Here is a 21,658-nt window from a genome sequence, read left to right as displayed (position 1 = left end):
TACCACAGTTTTGCAAGATGCTACAGTTGGGGGAAACTGGGTAAAGCACACACTAGCTCTATTATTTCTTAAAAATGCATATAAATCTACAATTCTCTCAAAATAAAAAGTCAGATTTTTAAAGTAAGTCAATAGATAAGTGTTGCCATTTACAGAAATATATGCATGATATCCAATCTGTCATGTGATGTCCATTTCTGTAAGTAAGGACAATCAAGTCCAACAAGACAAAGAGCCAAAAAACTTGTTAGATTGTTAAGGACTCCAGCTTTCCTTCAGATAGTTAGGACTCACCTCTTTTCATAGAATCATGACTATTTAAGGATTAGATAACCTATATAGCCTATTAAAAAGTTATCCTCTGAATGTCTGAATGCTGTTTACAACATCCTGGCCAACAGGGTCAATGCACAAACCTGGGCAACCTCAAGGACAGAAGACTTGCTTAATTTTATCTATCCATTTGTCATCCTTGAAAAGCTGATTTAAAAAAAAATTTTTTTAAGTGTTTCCTTTAAGAGTTATGAGTTATACTCTGAATCTAACTTACAAACTCCAAATCTATCTTTTTAACTGATAGATTTATAATAAAAGTATAATCATATACACACAGACACACTCACACAGCAAAATCCAACAATAAAAGCTTACTTTTGGCTGGGTGCGGTAGCTCACACCTGCAATTCCAGTACTTTGGGAGGCCAAGGTAAGTGGATCACCTGAGGTCAGGAGTTCAAGACCAGCCTGGCCAACATGGCGAAACCCTGTCTCTACTAAAATTACAAAAATTAGCCAGGCATGGTGGCCAGCACCTGGAATTCCAGCTACTTGGGAGGCTGAGGTGAGAGAATCGCTTGAATCCGGAAGGCAGAGGTTGTAGTGAGCCAAGATTGCGCCACTGCACTCCAGCCTGGGCAACAGAGCAAGACTCCGTCATAAATAAATAAATAAATAAATAAATAAATAAATAAATAAATGCTTACTTTCAATAGATCAGAAAGTGTCTCAGCTGATGCCAAGCGACTCTTGCTACTCTTAGGCAAACTAAGGATCCTTACTCATCTTTGTAATATCCACATGCCCAGTACCTAATATATACTTATTCAATGTGATATTTCTTATCAATTCATACCTGAGAATTCACTTAACTTTGCCATCACATGAGTTCTAGCAAGCAGGAATATACAGTGATTATGCCTAGAATTTTAAACATCAGATCTGACCTAAGAAATAACAATCCCAACTGTAAGAAAGAAGTGGTTTGGGGAAGTCAAAACACTAAAGAAATACTTTCAAACCAGTCTAAAACTAACTAAATGGTTAATCTTATATTAACAAAAACATGCAATCTAGATTAACAAAAGCATACAAATCTCAATTTCATTATGTGCGTTCATTCAGTTTCTGGTCTTAAAAGCTTGAGGCTAAAATCAAAGAAAATTATAATCTAAAACAAAGTTTAATTGTGCCCTCCTTCTAGGTCAAAATCTTCAAGAACTGAGTCAACCCTAAAAATACAAATGAACAACTAGCTACAATTTTGGTGCTATACAGTCATTTTGGAAATTCCTAATTCCTAGCCCTTCATTTTAAGAAATGGCAAAACTGGTGAAACATAAAAATTAAGTGATTGAAATACACAGCAGGTCCTAAAACTCAGGTCTCCAGTTCTCTTCTTTTTTGAGAGGGAGTCTCGCTCTGTTGCCTAGGCTGGAGTGCAGTGGCAGGATCTCGGCTCACTGCAACCTCCACCTCCCAGGTTCAAGCAATTCTCTGCCTCAGCCTCCCGAGTAGCTGAGATTACAGATGCCCGCCACCACGCCCGGCTAATTTTTGTATTTTTAGTAGAGACGGGGTTTCACCATCTTGGCCAGGCTGGTCTTGAACTCCCAACCTTATGATCCACCCGCCTCAGCCTCCCAAAGTGCTGGGATTACAGGGGTGAGCCACTGCACTCGGCCAGTTTTTTGTTTGTTTTTTAAAGAGACGGAGTCTCACTGTATTGCCCAGGCTGGAGTGCACTGGCACAATCATAGCTCACCACAGCCTTAAATTCCTGGGCTCGAGCGATTTTCCCATGTAGCTGGAACTACAAACGAATGCCACCATGCCCAGCTAATCTAAATTTAAAAATTTCTAGAGACCAGGGGTCTCTCTATATTACTCAGTCTGGTCCTGAACTCTTGGCCTCAGGTCTTCAGTTTTCCAATCTATTGTTCTTCCTAGGTATAACACCCTCCCAAGCAAACCAGCATTTTGAGCACTCAGGCTGAAGAAACAATACTAAAGCCTATTAACTATGTTAATGGCGACTGTGCTTAGGATATTTTTCCAGTTAAAGCCATAGGTTCTCCAGGATCAATCCACATTGTCTTCCCCTAGCATCCTTATTATTAATAGAGATTCTGAGAGAATATGTGATGTGGCCACAGAACACCACAAAACTATGTGGCAAAATCCATGCCATTTTAGTCTAACCAAGCCAGTAGTTCTAAAGCTTTTCTTTCTCCCTGACACACTCACATCATTTACACCTCTACCCAAGAATTAGTAAACTAAACTAGCTTAAAATATTGAACTAATATCCATAGTTGAGCTTCAAGGAAGATTCCCTATACTCTCTGAAATCATATGTAAAATGTATATAGCTAAAGGGTTACTGACACTCAAGGGGTAAATGACTCCAAAAAAGCACTACTGTCCTAGCTCTATCACCAAACTTTTCATCTTTATAACAAAAATAAACATATTCTGGGCTGGGCATGGTGACTCTTGTCTGAAATCCCAGAACTTTCGGAGGCCGAGGCAGGTGGATCACTTGAGGTCAGGAGTTTGAGACCAGCCTGGCCAACATGATAAAACCCCATCTCTACCAAAAAATACAAAAACTAACCAGGAGTGGTGGCATGCACCTGTAGTCCCAGCTACTCGGGAGGCTGAGGCTGAACCCGGGAGGCGGAGGCTGCAGTGAGCCAAGGTTGCACTACTGCACTGCAGCCTGGAGGACAGTGAGACCCTGTCTACGAAAAAAAATATATATATATTCATCTATAAGTTAACAAACTAAAGGCTGTACTTTTTTGAACTAATCAAGAATGCAAATTTACCTATTTTCTCTTTTCTATAATAAAAACCAAGAAGAAATAATGAAAATAAATGAATCTTACAAATACAAGATAGTAAGTAGGCCGGGCATGGTGTCTCACGCCTGTAATCTCAGCACTTTGGGAGGCAGAGGCAGGTGGATCAACTGAGGTCAGGAGTTCAAGACCAGCCTGGACAACATGGTGAAACCCTGTCTCTACTAAAAATACACAAAATTAGCAGGGCGTGGTGGTAGGTGCCTGTAATCCCAGCTACTCGGGACGCTGAGGCAAGAGAATCGCTTGAACCCGGGAGGCGGAATTTGCAGTGAGCCGAGATCCTGCCACTGCACTCCAGTCTGGGCAACAGAGCAAGACTCTGTCTCAAAAAAAAAAAAAAAAAAAGATAGTAAGTAGTATAACTATGGCTACTTCTTCTATACACATTTACAGAATGAATTAATATTCATGGGGCCTGGTAATCAGTCAGAGCAATAAAACCAAAATATGAAGGCAAAATTTGCCTATTCTTCCAATCAAGAGTTCACAGTAGGCCAGGTGCAGTGGCTCACGCCTGTAATCCCAGCACTTTGGCGGGCCAAGGCGGGCGGATCACGAGGTCAGGGGTTCGAGACCAGCCTGACCAATACAGTGAAACCGTCTCTACTAAAAAAATTAGCCGGGCAGGGTGGCGCATTCCTGTAATCTCAGCTACTCGGGAGGCTGAGGCAGAAGAATCGCTTGAACCCGGGAGATGAAGGCTGCAATGAGCCGAGATTGCACCACTGCACTCCAGCCTGGGCAACAGAGCAAGATTCCATCTAAAAAAAAAAACTACCAGTATTTTCATATAGCAAGAGGTAAAATTAACAAAGCATTTTAACAATATACAGTATGATCTCATTTGTGTGATAAAAATATCTAACAGAATATGCTTAAAAGTGAAAAGCTACCCAATAAACTTTTATCAGTGGCTGCCTCTGAAAAAAAGAACTAAGTGAGTGAGAGATGACGTAGGAATTTTTTTTTTGAGACGGAGTCTGACTCTGTCACCCAGGCTGGAATGCAATGGCGTGATCTCAGCTCACTGCAACTCTGCCTCTGGGTTCAAGTGATTCTCCTGCCTCAGCCTCCCAAGTAGCCAGGACTACAGGTGCCCGCCACCATGCCCGGCTGATTTTTTTTGTATTTTTAGTAGAGACGGGGTTTCACTATGTTGGCCAGGCTGGTCTCGAACTCCTGCCCACGTGATCTGCCCGCCTTGGCCTCCCAAAGTGCTGGGATCACAGGCGTGAGCCACCATGCCCAGCCGGAATTTTTTTTTTAATATTTGGCCATACTACTCTTCTCTGTATTGTTCCAATTTTAATATATGTACTGCCAAAGCAAGCACAGAGGGTGATTTTCACGGTACCATCCTTTCTGTAACTTTTCAATTTTGTACTATGTGCAAGTATACCTATATTCAAAAAATTGCATGAAGGTACTTCAAAAGTCAAAGACAATATCATGGCTGCAATTAGGATGGGGGCAGTGGGGATGGAGGGAAACGGATTTGAGATTTGAAATGTAGGCCAGGCACAATGGCTCATGCCTGTAATCCCAGCACTTTGGAGGCCAAGGCCAGAAAATCACTTGTGTTCCAGAGTTCAAGACCAGCCTGGGCAACACAGCAGGACCTCATCTCTAAAAAAAAAAAAAAAAAAAAAAAAATTAGCCGCACGTGCTGGCACATGCCTATAGTCCCACATAGCTGGAGTGGGAGGATCCACTTGAGCCTGGGAGGTCAGGCTGTAGTGAGCAGTGATCATGCCAATGCACTCAGCCTGGGTAACAAAGTGAGACTTTGTCTCAAAAAAAAAAAAAAAAAATAGAAATGATGAGGTCTGGTGATTAGGAATTGAGAAAAAGAGATATCAACAACTATTCCAAGGTTTCTGGCATGGGTAGTGGTAAATGACATTTACTAAGACAATGAATATTAAAGACAATTATAAATTCAGTTTGCATATGTTCAGTTTGAGACACCTTCAAGATACCAAGGTAGTCAAGCAGGCAGTTAAACATGTATGTAAATTGGGAACAGGGTGAGTAAAGAGGACCTAAAACACAGCATCCTTGCAAAGACTGAGATGTTGTCAGATACAAAGTCAAAGTAGCAAGGATGTTATGAAAGCCAAGAAAAGGCCTTTTTCAAGAGCTCGTAAGTCTGCCTCCATCTCACCCCATTCCTAAACCACAGCCTTAGTTTAAACTTGTCTTTTCCAAGACGTTACCATTATCTAAGATATTATCTTATACTGAGCATCTTCCATGCACCAAGCCCAATGCCACACACTACATTTTTTCCCCTAACACAAAATGCAATAGTCTGCAGGAAATGTATTACTACTTCTACTTTACAGATGAGAAAACTGAGGCTCTGAAAGATGCTTGCTTGCCCAAGGATCACACATCTAGTAAGTGGTAGGAACAGAATTCTATCCTAAAATTCATGCATTGCTATCTACCCATTGGTACTGAAGTTCCTTTCCCTTACACCATATCCTTCTCACAGTGGCCAGTAATATTCCCATAAAACCTACTTCTGGTCATGTCACTTCACCTGATTAGAGAGTTCAGTTTAACAATGCCCCAAAACATCCTATGGCCTATAGTGATGGGGCTTCTCACATGCTCAGTTATCTTTTCCCAATCCCACTGAAACACGCTACCCTCTACCCATACCTGACTATTCACAATTCCTCAAACACCATTTAACTTTATACCTCTAACTCTTTTTTTTTTTTTTTGAGATAGAGTTTCACTCTTGTTGCCCAAGCTGGAGTGCAGTGGTGCAATCTCGGCTCACCACAACCTCCACCTCCCGGGTTCAAGCTATTCTCCTGCCTCAGCCTCCCAAGTAGCTGGAATTACAGGCATGCACCACCACACCCGGTTAATTTTGTATTTTTAGTAGAGACGGGGTTTCTCCATGTTGGTCAGGCTGGTCTCGAACTCCCGACCTCAGGTGATCCACCAGCCTCGGCCTCCCAAAGTGCTGGGATTACAACAGGCGTGAGCCTCCATGCTCAGCTTATACTTCTAACTCTTTACCCTCTTTTTCCTCTTGCTACGTCTACATGCCTGGTAAATTTCTACACGTTTCATAACCAAGGCTAAATGCTCAATCTTTGTGCAGTTTCCCTCAGTCACTTCTCCAGTCAAAACTAACTGCTCCAGGCCAGGCGCGGTGGCTCACGCTTGTAATCCCAGAACTTTGGGAGGCAAAGACAGGAGAATCACTTGAGGCCAAGAGTTCAAGACCAGCCTGGCCAACATGGTGAAACCCCATCTCTAATAAAAATCAAAAAAATTAGCTGGGCATGGTGGCGCACACTTGTAATCCTAGCTATTCGGGAGGCTGAGGCAGGAGGATCACTTGAACCTGGGAGGTGGAGGTCGCAGTGAGCCAAGATCGCACCACTGCACTCCAGCCTGGACGACAGAGCAAGACTCTGTCTCAAAAAACAAACTAACCGCTCCAGCCAGCACAGTGGCTCACACCTGTAATCCCAGGACTTACGGAGGCTGAGGCGGGCAGATACCTTGAGCCCAGGAGTTAGAGACCAGTCTGGGCAATATAATGAAACCCTGTCTCTACAAAAAAATACAAAAAAGTAGTCTTGGTGGTTCACGCTTATAGTCCCAGCTACTCAAGAAGCTGAGACAGGAGAATTACTTGAGCCTGGGAGGCAGAGGTTGCAGTAAGCTCAGATAGCATCGCTGCACTCAGCCTGGGTGACAGCTGACAGAGTGAGACCCTGTCTCAAAAAAAAAAAAAAAACTAAACTGCTCCAAAATGTGGAGAACTGTTGAAAACAGGAGTTCATTAAACTATCTTCAATACCTGTGCATACTTTAAATGATGCATAATAAAAAGTTTTAAATGTTTTAATTACTCTATCATTTCAGAGCTCATAGCACTTTGCATGTATCTTTATTATTATACTTACTACATCATATGATCACTCAGTCTGTCAGCCTCTCCCAACAGACTGACTGCAGGGCAGAGGCCAGGTCTTATTGGTTGCCCCAGAACCTGACACAATCCCTCACCCACAGCAGCTCAACAAATATTTCACCAATCAATCAAGCAAAGCAAAAGCTTTTGTAGTTCTCATTCTGCTATTTGAAATTCAGAAACCTAAAATATTTATTTAACTACTGTATCTTGAAAACAAATTTTCCCTAAAAATAAAAACTATCCAGACTCAAGCAACTACGATTCATAAAGTTCTCAGGAAAAATTACCTCTTGTGTCACATATTATGTAATATTCTATCACAGAACACTATAGCAGTATCAAAATACAAACAAAATTCACATCACATACTCAGCTAAACATGTTTTCTACTCATTTTCCAAGCAATTATTTCTTAACTTCCATATAGCAAAAAACAAGGTCCATAGATATTTGAGATTAAAAAATTATTTTACATGTAATGAGGGCATCATGGTTATGCTTCAGAAAAAAATATCTATGGATTAATGATGTGACTGATTGCTGAGATGTGCTTCAAAATAACATGAGTGAGGGGCAAGATATATATAGATGAAACAGGACTGGTCATGAGTTGCAAACTATTGAAGCTGGGTGATGGTTGATTTTCAGTACTTTTTGAAAACACTGAAAATTTTTCCTAATAAACTTTTTTTTTCAAAAAGAAAAATCTAATGAACATGTAATAAATTTATAGTTTGAAAACAACCCTTTGTCTAAAACAATTTCTTCCACTGTTCTGAACTAAAATGAATTAGATGACCTTATATAATACCCTTAACTATAACCCCAACTTTCTTCCTGAGAATAAACTTAGCAGCAGCATCTTCTATTTATTCTAACAAAGACAAAATACTCAGCCAGGCATGGTGGCTCACTCACGCTTGTAATCCCAGCACTTCAGGAGGCCGACGCAGGGGGATCAACTGAGGTCAGGAGCTCGAGACCAGCTTGGCCAACACGGTGAAACCCCATCTCTACTAATAATACAAAAATTAGCTAGGCGTGGTGGTGCACACCTGTAATCTCAGCTACTCAGGAGGCTGAGGCAGAAGAATCGCTTGAACCCTAGAGACAGAGGTTGCAGTGAGTCGAGATTGCGACATTGCACTGCAGCCTGGGCAACAAAAGTGAAATGCCATCTCAAAAAAAAAAAGACAAAATAGTACCACAGAGAAAATTACAAAAAGCATACAAGAATACATTCACAATGGAATACCACCAACAGTTTTAATAATATATAGAAGTAAACAAATGATGGAATATAAGGAAGAAATAGGTAAGAGAAAAAATAATAAAAGCTTATAGAAGAAAGTTGCAAGCAGTCTACAAATTAGCTCAGAAACCTAAAACTGTCTAACAAGGGACTACTTCCACCCTTCCAGGTGACAGTTTTTTTTTTTGTTGTTTTTTGTTTTTGAGATGGTGTCTTGCTCTGTCACCAGGCTGGAGTTCAGTGGCACGACCTCGGCTCACTGCAATCTCCATCTCCTGGGTTCAAGCAATATTCTCCTGCCTCAGCCTCTCGAGTAGCTGGGATTACAGGCACGCGCCATCACACCCAGATAATTTTGGTATTTTTAGTAGAGACGGGGTTTCACCATGTTGGCCAAGCTGGTCTCGAGCTCCTGACCTCGTGATGCCCGCCTCGGCCTCCCAAAGTGCTGGGATTACAGGCATGCGCCACCGCGCCCGGCCCAGGTCACAGTTCTTAATCAGGTCCCAAGTATCAGCCTGTGCCAAATCAGACCCAAAAGTAAAGTCAGCAATGAAATGCTAAAGATCAAAATGAAGAATGAGCGCAGTGACTGTCACAAAGCCATCTAAAACACAAAGAAATAGGACCTAATTGGGTACATCTCTACTCCATTCACTCCTACCCTCACTGAAGGAACATCAAGTTCAAAAGTATCCCAACTTCAGACTGTAATTAAAATGCAAGAAGGCCTTTACAAGTATCTCTTCTAACTATAGACATGGTAATTTAAACCCATTTTTAGTCAACCAAAATATAACATTCTGGTGTACTCACTATCAGAGTGCCTTTTTTTTTTTTTTTTTTTTTTCCCTGAGACGGAGTCATGCTCTGTTGCCCAGGCTGGAGTGCAATGGCGCGATCTCAGCTCACTGCAACCTCCGCCTCCTGGGTTCAAACAATTCTCCTGCCTCAGCCTCCCGAGTAGCTGGGATTACAGGCGCCCACCACCACGCCTGGCTAATTTTTTGTGTTTTTAGTGGAGATGGGGTTTTGCCACGTTGGCCAGGCTGGTCTCGAACTCCTGACCTCAGTTGATCCATCTGCCTCAGCCTCCCAAAGTGCTGGGATTACAGGCACGAGCCACCACGCCTGGCCTTATTGTATTATTTTTAAGGTAATATATGTCTACGGTGTTTAAAAAAAAAAAAAGCAGTACAGAAATCTATAAAACAGTTTAAAATCTCCCCTCCTTCTCACCCCAAAAGTGTCTTGTACTCCAAGATGACCATTAAGTCATCTTGAGTGTCCTTCCAAACTCTGTCAGAGAATTTAAATTGACCCATGAACACTCATTTAAGAATCTCAAGTTAAGAACTCATAACAAGGTAAATATTACTACAAAATGAAATCAAAGAAGGACAGAACACACAGCAGATCATCCTTTGAACATCTGCTAAAAACTAAAATGTGATTTTTTTTTTTTTTTTTTTTTTTTTGAGATGAAGTCTCGCTCTGTCGCCCAGGCTGGAGTGCAGTGGCACCATCTCAGCTCACTGCAACCTCTGCCTCCCAGGTTCAAGCAATTCTCCTGTCTCAGCCTCCCAAGTAGCTGGGACTACAGGCGCCCACCACCATACCCGGCTAATTTTTATATTTTTAGTAGAAACGTGGTTTCACCATATTGGTCAGGCTGGTCTCGAACTCCTGACCTCAAGTGATCAGCCTACCTCAGCCTCCCAAAGTGCTGGGATTACAGGTGTGAGCCACCACACCCAGCCTTAAAATGTGATTTTTAAATCATGTTTTCCTAAACAAAATTATAAGAAGACTTGCTAACATCTAAATCAAGAAATACCATCTCCAAGAAACACAATCAACAAACAATCCCCATCTTTAAGAGCCATTCTAACTTGTGAATTGTTAAATTTACCTTTCTCATAAACTTTCAGAGTATTTCACATTTTTCTTCTCCCAAAGATGGTCCCATGTTAGTCTTCCTTAAACTTATCTCACCCCTCTTAAAGAACTTAAGTTCAACACGGGCAAGAAATATCTATGCTATCTTCATACTATCTGCATAGAAGGCTTGCACTTAGTATATATTAATATACTGTTTTAATTTACTGTCACGATAATTTACAAACCAACGTGGAAAACTGATAAAATTATATGTGAAGTTTTAATACGAGTACTTAAGACTGTCAATTATGCATTCATTAAATAAACTTTATTAATTAACTAATCTACAAATAATACATGTGAGTCCTAAACAGCCTAACCACCATTTCAATTCTTAGACAAACTGGTAGTGTTTTCTTAACATAAATTAGCTCTCTAGATAACACATTTCAAAAATATTATTAATAATGCAGTGTTATCAGTCATTAACATCAATTTCAAGGAGTTCAAAGCATCACAATGAATTTCAAAGTAAAAATAAACAGAAATCCTTTCAAAGATGCAGAATATTGGTACTATGTAAACAAAAACTAAATGTTACATAATTTAAGTCAGAAAAAAGACTTGCAGCTAGCCAAGCAATGAACTTTCATTTTGGTTTAAAGTGCATGACCTATCACTTCACCTCAGTCACAAAAATTCATCTCTCAGGCAGTTTTTCTTAACAGCTTAAGATATTGGCCAGGTGTGGTGGCTCACACCTGCAATGCCAGCACTTTAGGAGGCCATGGTGGGCGGATCACGTGAGGTCAGGAGTTTGAGACCAGCCTGGCCAACACGGTGAAACCCCACCTCTACTAAAAACACAAAAATTAGCCGGGTGTGGTGGCAGGCACCTGTAATTCCAGCTACTACTCAAGAGGCTGAGGCATAAGAATCACTTGAACCTGGGAGACCGAGGTTGCAGTGAGCCAAGATCACTCTACTGCACTCCAGCCTGGGGGATAGTGCGAGACTGTGTCTCAAATTAAAAAAAAAAACAAAAAGTATCTAGAGGAGGCAGTCAAATGCTCTCTAGTTATTTCAATTTGTAATTGATTCAACAGAAAGAACTATTCACTGAAAAAGAAAACCAGAACTTTAAAAGTGCCTGTTTATGTATTGCTGCAGTTCTAATTTGTGCCCAAATATGCAAACATGTTCTATGATCTTAGTATATCTGTATTACCAGGGACAAATCAAAACTTTAGGAAATACCAAGTATATAAGACTTTGTCCACGTAAAAAATTAAGACTACAAGTGTTCAGAAGACAATCTTCCAAACTAGAAAACTCTTTAAAACACAAAGCATGACATTATTTCCATGGTTACTTTCTTTTTTTGTTTGTTTATTTTTGTTTTTGTTTTTTGAGACAGGGTCTCATCATGACTTTTCTAACCAAAACACTAGCCATCTTTAGCACTGGAAATGAATTTACAGGTTGAGCATCCCTAATCTGAAAATCCAAAATCTAAAACTTTTTGGGTACCAACATGACACTCAAAGGAAATGCTCATTGGAGCATTTTGGAATTCAGATTTTCGGATTAGGGATGCTCAACTGGTATGTATTCTGCAAATATTCTGAAACCCAAAAAAATTCCAAATCCGAAACACATCTGGTTCCAAGCATTTTGGATAAAGGATACCCAACCTGTATCCCTTTAAGTGCCAGCAAACAAAAAGCACACATAAATGAGAATGTTTTTAATCAACATCCAAATATTACAGTTTAAAAAAGCCACCTCTAGAACTGACCTAATAATTTCCCCTACCAAACATGCCAGCAAACCAAATTTAAGAAAATATGTTTCAATGGATCTTAAACTACTTCTATTATCAAAAAAATTTAAAACACCAACTGTTTTAATGCTAATATGTCCTAGGGAAAAAAAGCACATACATTTTTAAGTGATATACAATCTATAACTTCTAAGTATTTTGTATAATCTTTCTACTAATAGAATTACCAAAAAAAATTCCAATAAGAGTATTTAACAAAAACTTAAAAATAAGATACTTTGTTCAAAACTGTGTATTTTAGCAATAGTTCCCTGACACAGATAAGATTCCCCGGTCCCCTAGCATTATTACTATAACTATACTTGGTAGTACTACTATATTTAAACTTACTACATTTATGGTATATATTCCTATATATTCTACTTTAACTCAAATCCTTACCCTACTTAAAAAAAAAGTAAACCCAAAAGGTTTTCAAAAATGTACTAAAAAAGTCACAAGTTAATTTCTGTTAAAATATTTTGCTTAGTTTTCAATAACTCCACTGAAATTTTAAAAATAAGAATCTAGAATCTTGAATTATTACATTACCAGAAGATTAAGGGTCAGCATTCAAGAGCAAACTGTTCAAGATCACGCTATATTACAAGAACTCTAATTACGCAGGCTCTAGCTGTTTACAACCTTAAAAACATTATCAAAAAATAATACATTGTATTAACTACTTTATTTTTTTAATCCAAAACCCCAGGCATTGTATACCAAATGGCCATCCTACAAACAAAAAATTCTTTCAATGACTCTAATATAACTGAATCTGACAAAAACATTTGGGAGACAATGAGAAATCAGTGGTTTGGATAAACTGCACACCTGGAAAAGGAATACACATATAGACATGTACATACGTATACATACGCATATACATATGTATACATATATGTATATAAGCATATGCATACTTATACGTATGTATATACGCATATATATGTGTATACATATATGTATATACGTATGCGTATATACATATATGTATACGTGCGTGCATATATGCATATGTGTGTGTGTATATACACATATGTATACGTGTGTATATATGCAGATGTATACGTGTGTATATACGTAGATGTATACGTGTGTATATATGTAGATGTATACGTGTGCATCTACGTATATGTATACGTGTGCGTATATATGTATATGTGCATATGTTAAGGGGCAAGTAAGACACATATTTAATGCTTTCAACTTTCTAAAGCTTTTAGGTCAAGAGTTTTTTTTAACATACAAATGTGAATTTTAAAAACTTAAAAGAAAATCCAATAATATACATAGGAATAAGAATTTTTTAAAACAAGTAGTAATAGCTAAATTTCTGCCAGAAAGGAAAAAAGTTACACAAAGTGCAGACTAAATTGGGGCCGGGGGGGTGGGGGTGGGGGAGGGGCATGGCAGGACAAAAATCAAAGCTAAAAAGGGAATTCTGGGAGTTATTCAATTCCATTATCTGCCCTCAGGTAAGTAGCCTAAACCTGCCCAGTGAAGAAAAGCCCACTCTTAAGACTTTCAGAGAATAAGAATTCTGAAACCAACATAGCTCAACATTCCACAAAAAATAAAAATAAAAAACAAAAAAATACTGCTTCGAGGACTGTTAGAAGAAGGATGAAACTAAATAATTCAAGACTTCCTACAGCAGGACTCCAGCTCATTCACTTCATTCAGAACCCAATTCAAACAGAGGGTGCAAAGTTATATAATGTCAAGCTTTACATTACACACCCCACTGGTATGTTCAGGCTCACAAAGATGCAACCAAGAACTACATGCGGTTGCAAGCACATATTACAGAATGTTTTATTTTAATGTTAAGGCTGATGAATCTTGTCCTAAGCAGGTAGGACACCTCACAAGCACTGAGTCTGAAGCAATGAAGATTTTTTTTTCTTTAGTTTAACAAACTGCTTAATCGTTCATCAAATTACCCCATATATCATGAAGGCCCCAAACACAGTGAACCTTCACTAGTTTTTCATTTTTAAGATGTATTCAAACATCAGGTAATGCACAACTTGCCAAGAATATTTGAAAATGGTTAATTTTTTAAAATTTAAACTCGTTAGTGCATAACTGCAGGGTTTAATATTACAATCTGAAATCCAATGTTAAGCACTATTCACCGTGAATCTATCTGAATATGAGCATTCTAAGACATAAAATCAACTAGCATTTTACACATTCTCAACGTAAAACATCAGATTCCATTTATTTTTTCATCACCATAACCAAAAGCAATCGATTTGGCCAAACTTTTCCACGTGAATTATCTTTGCAAGCAATTTTATCAACCCATGTTAGACCAACAATACTCCCTCCAAAACAAAATAATGCTCTTTAAATCATGTTTAATCTTTCATAATGACAACTTTGACAGCAGTCAAATATTTTTAAACAAAATACTTTAAATACTCAAATTGAAAAAAAAAAAAAAAAAACTTTAATGCAGGAGACCAACAATTACTGACGCTTAAATCTTTCCAGAGCTAGTCACTGTTCATTTTTACAGCAATAATTGTAATGAAGCCAATTAATACCTACGTAGTCAAAGTTTAATTCAAGTTTTCTGTATCGGTCAAAGGGGCCAGGCTTACTGAAAAGCATTATTTCCATTTAGTTTTCTGATCATTATATGCAATGTAACTCCTTATAATTACTTTGAAATAAAAACAAATGTGTAATTACAGATAAAAAGGAATTGACTCTGCGAAACCAAGCTACAGACAAAAATTCAGAACAACAAAAAAATCAACTTAAGAATAAAATGTTAGACTTATTTCAAACTTCCGTCTCAACTGCAACAATAAAGCTAGGTGTCAAATGCAAAGCTATGATTTCAGCTAGAAAAGAAAATGTCTAACGGATACAACATCCATAACACACACACCAACTTTCACGGTCCCAATTACGAAGAAAGTATTCAAATACCATTGCAATCAGATTTTGGTCAGGAAATATAAACTGATGCATACAGATTGAGACTCCAGCCTTTGTTCAATAGCTTACGGATGGATAACTAAATGTGCTACAGGTTGATAAGCATTTACCAGGCTTATGCATGCTGCTTCCAAGCTTATGAAAGGTATAAGAATTCTATATGCAAATAATCTTTGGTAATTTTTTTTAAACACCACTAAGCTACACACTCCGAAGGAAAGGCTTATTCACGGCTACTATTTATTTCCATGTTTACCTCTACACCCTCCCCCTAACCCCCCCCTTCACTTTCTCCTCCCACCCTGTCCCGCCATCTTGGGCCGATAGGAGCAGCCATTACTTAACTAAATGACAGTGCCAACAACTTTCCACACAAATAAAAAGAGACTACACCCCGAATCCTCCCAAGCCTCCCCTGTCAGACACACAGGAAATGAGGCTCCAGGAAGAGAACACGTTTACAAATAACTACGGTATTTCTATGCCAAAAAGACCCAAAAAGTAAACAAGTCACCTAACTTCAGGTAACACACACTGCAATCGAGATACATGTCAACAGCCCAATGCAAACTCTTCACCGACCTAAACTCCGTGAAACTTCCCCCTTCTGGGAGCGGGGACACAAGAAAGCCTAAAACATTTGGTTAGCAGTAGGCATCACGAACAGCCTGCTTGAAGGAAAAGAATTTTTTTAAACCCGTGAGAGGCAAGTTAAGTCTGAAATTTGGGGAAATCTGAACACATTCACGATCCCTTGACCCTAAACAGGCACCTCGAAGATCATCGGCCTACCCCCAAAAAGCTGTAAAACAGCAGGCAGTTTTGTCGACCCAGTTGAGCCCGGCCCCAAAGCGATCCCGTCTCTGTTCCTCCAGCTACAAGAAGAAAAGAGCGATTTCGCAAGGGAGCAAGCAGGGTACCCGGGGGTGGGGGGAGAGCAGAGGCAGGAAATAGTTTTCCGGAAGCCCCTCGACCATCGTCCGCGGCCACAATGAGCGCAGACCCGGCCGCGGGGCCCGGGGCGAGCGCGGCGCCGGCCAGGGAGACGGTGTCCGCGCTCCGACTCGCGGCTGCCTTACCTTGCCCAGTAGGGCCTTCGTCCTGGCGCCATCTTCATGAAACCTCACGAACCCGAAGAGGCGGCTGTGGAGACAGACACAGTTTACTCGTTAACGCTCCGGGAACGCCACCGACCCGTCCCTGCCCGAGCCCGAGGCCCCGGCGGAGGCGGCGCGAAGAGCGCCAAACCGAGGTGCCCGCCCCGCCGCCGCCAGAGACAAGCCGCGCTCGGTCCTCCCGGGAGAGCGGCTACGGCCCGTCCGGAGCCGACCGGGCGAGTGACGGCGGCCCGTACCTGTCCAGTCCGCCGAGCGCCTCCCTCTCCTCGGCTGTCAGGCTGGGGGACGCCTCCTTGCTCTCGCCGCTCGCTTTTCCCGCCGCCATTTTCTTTTCCTCATCACCGAAAGCGGCGGCGGCAGCGGCGGCGGTAGCGAGCGACACTCCGCAGGATTTCATGGAAACGCAGCGAATTCACAACTCCAACGCCGACACCCCCCCTCGGACCGGGGCCCGCAATGACGCCCCCAATCTGCGCGCGGGACCAGCACACCAACTTTATCGCCGCCTCCTCCTCCGCCGCGGGCGGCAGCGACGAAAAATCCCAACGCGGCGGCGGTGAAGGCGGCGGCGGCAGGGGCTGCGGAGCCCCCGGGTCGGCAGCGGCGGCTTTCGGCTGTAGGGTCACATCGCGGGGTTGGGCAGGGGGCAGCCACAGGCGGGGACGGCGGGAACGGCCGGAGCGCGCGGGGCTGGGGAGCACTGGGGGGATTCGTTGGAGACACAAACTTCCCCGGCACCAGCACAAAGTTGTTGTAATTGTGTCACACAGCGAACCCCACGCCGCCGCCGTGACCCCCCCTCCCCGCCCGGCTGGCGCCACCAATCGGCGCGGCCCGCACGCCTCACGTGACCTTTGTTGACTCACGTCAGCCGTGGCTCCACTTAACTTGCTAGCTGCCCGAGCCCCGCCCACCGAGGCCGCCACCGAGAGGGGAGCGGGACGCAGGCCAATTCTAGCCGGTGGTTGGCTGCTGGGCGCGTCTGTCGGGGGAAGGGTTGTCACCGAGAGGGAGCTTCCTGTTAGGTTGTGCTGGTTAAATACACTGGGGCAGAGAATGGAGGGTCCGGGCCGTGTCACCTCGGGAACCGCGGCGGGCTCTGGAGGGGGAGGGGAGTGGTGGGGAAGGGCGAGGTCCGGCACCGCCCGCGGCGGGCGCGAGCGGCGGGCGAAGACGCCAAGGACTGCCTTCGCCTGCCCGCGAGCTCTGGGATGTGCCCAGACCGCGGCTCCGGCCGTCCCGCGCGCGCTCCAGGGGTCCCGGGACCCCACAGGGCCTGGTACAGGTCGCGTAGCCGGGAGGCGGCGTACGGCCCTCGACCTCTGCCCTCTAAAGAAGGCTCAGACTTTTGGCACTGCTGGAAATAATGGCCTCCGCGAGGAGGGCGCTCGGGGAGCGGCTGCCGGTCCGGTGCCCCGCGGTCCGGGTGCGGCCCTAGGCCAGAACTGCGCTGGCAGCCCCAATCACCTCACCCGCGCCGAAAGTGAAGGGGGAAGGGCTCCCCTGACCCCCGCCCATACGCCCCAGGCCGGAGGGAATGAAGAGTCGCCCGCGGGGCCTGGCTTGCCGACCATGGCTCCCCACCGCCAAAGGTCTGTCTGTTGGCGGCACTTTGGGGCCAGATCTTCGTGCTGTGTTTACCCTGTGTCTTATCAGTAGTTCATTACAGTCTTACAAGAAAAAGCAGTGAGAAATTGTGAAGCGGGATCTGCAGAATGTTGGGTTCTATTGCCGTGATTTCAGTGGAGCCTTCTTACAAAAGTAGGGGCTGCTTGTGGACAGACCTGAGAGAAGACATAATTAAATCCTCATCACAGCTGGTGGCCCAAGAAAGCCTTTCTATCCCCCAAAACCTGCAGGTTTGTAACCCCTAGACAACAGTAACTCTTTGTTGTTTTGTCTCTCAGGTGCAGGGGAAAGGCTTTAGTCTGGCTTTTAATCTTTACTATAAGTGAAAAAAAAATAGGCCTTTCGACTACTCTTCTCAAAAGACAAATTTATTTACTAAGCTGTATGTCTTGTAACAGGGATAGGAAAAAATTGATAGGCATATAAAGACAAAATTCTCTTTATAAACGGAGTTTTTTATATTTTCAATAGGTTTTCCACCTGTAACCAATAAAAATTATATATTTAAACTTGGATTTCAAAATATGACGAAGACAATTCAGTGCTGACCCAGTAATTCCTACCAGTATTCAGCGGGAAGCTATGGGAGTCCCAACTGATTTTGCACACAGTTTTAAATTGTTCCCCTGAGACTAGTAACTAGACGAACAAACTGTAGTTTTGTATAGATTATAGTTCATGTTTACTTCCTCTGGAACACCTTTCCCTTAATGATACTCCATTTTGCTTGAATGAGTGTGTACAAAGGGCCAAATCTTTTCTACGGCTAAATTAATACATTGTTAACTTTGTCGCAAATGGTGACATTTAAAGCCAAGGAAATTTTGACCCCACTAACTCGCTCGCACACTCTCATACACACACACACACTTGCACAAGCACAGATAGACATTTTGCTGGTATTTGACTATCTCCCTGAAGTTAGCAGTTCCTGACTCAGGTCCTTTTCAAGGATTATAAGGCTACTCAATCCCGGCTGGGCTCGGTGGCTCACGCCCGCAAAGGGAGGCCGAGGCGGGCGGATCACGAGGTCAGGAGTTCGAGAGCAGCCTGGCCAATATGGTGAAACCCCACCTCTACTAAAAATACAAAAAACAAAATTAGCCGAGCATGTGGCGCTCGCCTGTAGTCCCAGCTACTCGGGAGGCTGAGGCAGAAGAATCGCTTGAACCCAGGAGGTGGAGGTTGCAGTGAGCCATGATTGCACCACTGCACTCCAGTCTGGGCGACAGAGTGAGACTCTGTCTCAAAAAAAAAAAAAAAAAAAGCAGCTGGGCGCGTTGGCTCATGCCTGTAATCCCAGCACTTTGGGAGGCCGAGGCAGGTGGATCACGAGGTCGGGAGATGGAGACCACGGTGAAACCCCGTCTCTACTAAAAATACAAAAAATTAGCCGGGCGTGGTGGTGGGCGCCTGTAGTCCCAGCTACTCGGGAGGCTGAGACAGGAGAATGGCGCGGAGCTTGCAGTGAGCCGAGATCGCGCCACTGCACTCCAGCCTGGGTGACAGAGCGAGAGTCCGTCTCAAAAAAAAAAAAAAAAGGCTACCCACGCTCCACTCCTCAACACCTTTCTTCCCGCTATTACTATGTAATAGCAGAACAGCAAGGAGTGGATGCAATGGGTGGGAGTTGGAGTGAGGCAGACCTGGATTCGAATCCTTGCTCTACACAGACTGTGCAACCTTGAGAACGTTACCTATCCTCTAGGCCAGTGCTCTATGTCTATTTCGACTACAAGGATCTATCCTCCATCAAGCATGGGACAAATTTCATATGGTAACATAAGTCCTTACATCATACACATGTTACATAGTGTGTTATCTGTCAAATGTATGTAAAATAGATATGGAGCCTATAAGGTTTAGATATTTCACTGGAGAGAGAAATAGGGACATACAATAAATGATTTTATAATAAATTTCCATGAAAAGTGAATCTGAAAACCCCACTGGAAGGCAGAGTAGTGCAGCCAAAGGAGCATGAATTGTGGAATCATACAGATCTAGGTTCAGATCCTACCTCTACCACTTGATAGCTAGGCAGACTTCAACAAGTTAGTCTAATTTGAGCTTCAGTTCTCTCATCTGTGAAAAAGAGAAAATACAGCCACTTTATAACATTATTTTAGATGCCATAAGGTAGGTAAAGTGCCAGACACATAGATTCAAAAATCTCAATAAAATAGGAAGGCTGGAATTTCCAAAATTTTTTCTTGCTTTCACAATCTGGGTTCTAAATTTATTATTACTCTACCCATCACTTCCTCCTTCTCCCTCCACAACCTCACTATAAGCCCAACACATAAGCAGTCCTAAGTACTTTATACTTGAGGCATATAACCCCAGTATTGCTACATCTCTCATTTATTCTAAACTTTGGCCTTACAAGCCGGGCACGGTGGCTCACGCCTGTAATATCAGCACTTTGGGAGGCCAAGGTGGGCAGATCACCTGAGGTCAGTAGCTCCAGACCAGCCTGGCCAACATGGTGAAACCCCATCCCTACTAAAAAAATGCAAAACTTAGCCAAGAGTGGTGGCACATGCCTGTAATCCCAGCTACTTGGGAGGCTCACGCAGGAGAATCGCTTGAATCTGGGAAGCAGAGGTTGCAGTGAGCCAAGATCATGCCATTGTACTCCAGCCTCAGCAACAGAGCAAGACTCCATCTCAGAAAAAAAAAGAAATAGGACATTCATCCTTATATCACTTAGTACTAATTCTTTTTCATAATTCTAAATACACCAGGAGCTGGGGAAAGTTTAATCTGAATTTAGCAAATTAATACGACTAATATACGTATAGATAAATCAATATTATAAAATTATATAAAATCTAGCAAAGTCAGATTACAGACTAAGTACATAATTTGTAGCAATATTATGTTAATATTTATGTAAGTACCATCAACTAGAGAAGGAACCCATTTAAGTTATAGGAAAATAATGTGACTTTCTTTTAAACAACGAAATATTTAACCTGAAGCACTTAGGAATATTTAGTGTGTTTATAATGTTAGTGCCATATAACCTTTACAGATAATAAAAAGTCACATAACAGAGTCATAAGTTTATCTAGTTTTATCAATAGAACTATATGTAAATGTCACGATCAAAAATAGTTTCAAAAAAATTTACCAGTTCTTCCCATACTTACTTACCATTGTCATAGAGACTATCCAGCTGATGCCAGAACACAAAAATGACAGAAATAGATATAGGGTTAGGTTTGAGCAGAGACAGGGAGCCAAGTATAAATGGACTTTCAGTTATTACGAAAACTTCAGTTGTGAGAATAGAGTTAGGACTGCTAGAAGATGCCTGGACTCCTACCTTCACCAGGCTGTAATGAGGCACCTCACATCCCACCCCCACCAACACACACACACAACTGCACTAGGCAGCCTGGACTTCTACCCAGCAGTTGTGAGGGGTCAGTACCCATCCCTGCTGAATTAATGTCAGAGTTGTCAAAACTTTCACCACTGCCCAGTGGTATACTACCACCCCCCATTGTATCAGTGGAGGGAGAGCAATGTAGGGAACAATAATGAGGGACTCTTATACTGCCCAGCTAGGGTGAATGGAGGCCTCAGTCTAGGGCTGGTAGAGAGCGAGAACTCCCATCCCCACAAAGCAGTAACAAGGAGACATTGCACTCATTGTCAACCAAGATTGAGGGGGAAAGCTGGACTTCCACCCACACCTGGCAGTAACAAGAGAGTTCCCCCTTTGCCCCCACTACAGCAATGTCAGAGGAGGCCTGCTAAAATACAAGATTTAAATAAGATCTAGAGTCTTGGCCGGGCGCCGTGGCTCATGCCTGTAATCACAGCACTTTGGGAGGTGAAGGCAGGTGGATCAACTGAGGTCAGGAGGTGGAGTCCAGCCTGACCAACATGACAAAACCTCGT

General features: G+C 42.5%; 1 protein-coding gene across 20 annotated transcripts in view; it reads right to left on the bottom strand.

Moving 5' to 3' along the window:
• Positions 1–17,282, bottom strand: part of KDM6A (lysine demethylase 6A) — a 234,574-nt gene extending 217,292 nt beyond the window's left edge. For 11 of the 20 annotated variants that reach the window (XM_024240496.3, XM_024240495.3, XM_024240499.3 and 8 more), the window contains exons 1-2: positions 16,354–16,897; positions 16,079–16,142 (exon numbers count right to left, since the gene is read on the bottom strand). In XM_024240496.3, the coding sequence (XP_024096264.1) occupies positions 16,079–16,142; positions 16,354–16,514 (225 nt within the window). In that variant the 5' untranslated portion in view covers positions 16,515–16,897. The other 9 variants (XM_054544493.2, XM_054544497.2, XM_054544498.2 and 6 more) reach the window with 5 other exon arrangements.
• Between the last annotated feature and the right edge of the window lie 4,376 nt (positions 17,283–21,658).

Source organism: Pongo abelii, chromosome X, assembly GCF_028885655.2.
Source record: "Pongo abelii isolate AG06213 chromosome X, NHGRI_mPonAbe1-v2.0_pri, whole genome shotgun sequence".
In the NCBI taxonomy this organism is placed as follows: domain Eukaryota; kingdom Metazoa; phylum Chordata; class Mammalia; order Primates; family Hominidae; genus Pongo; species Pongo abelii.
The sequence above is the reverse complement of the archived record's forward strand: the minus strand, read 5'-3'. Positions and strand labels throughout refer to the sequence as shown.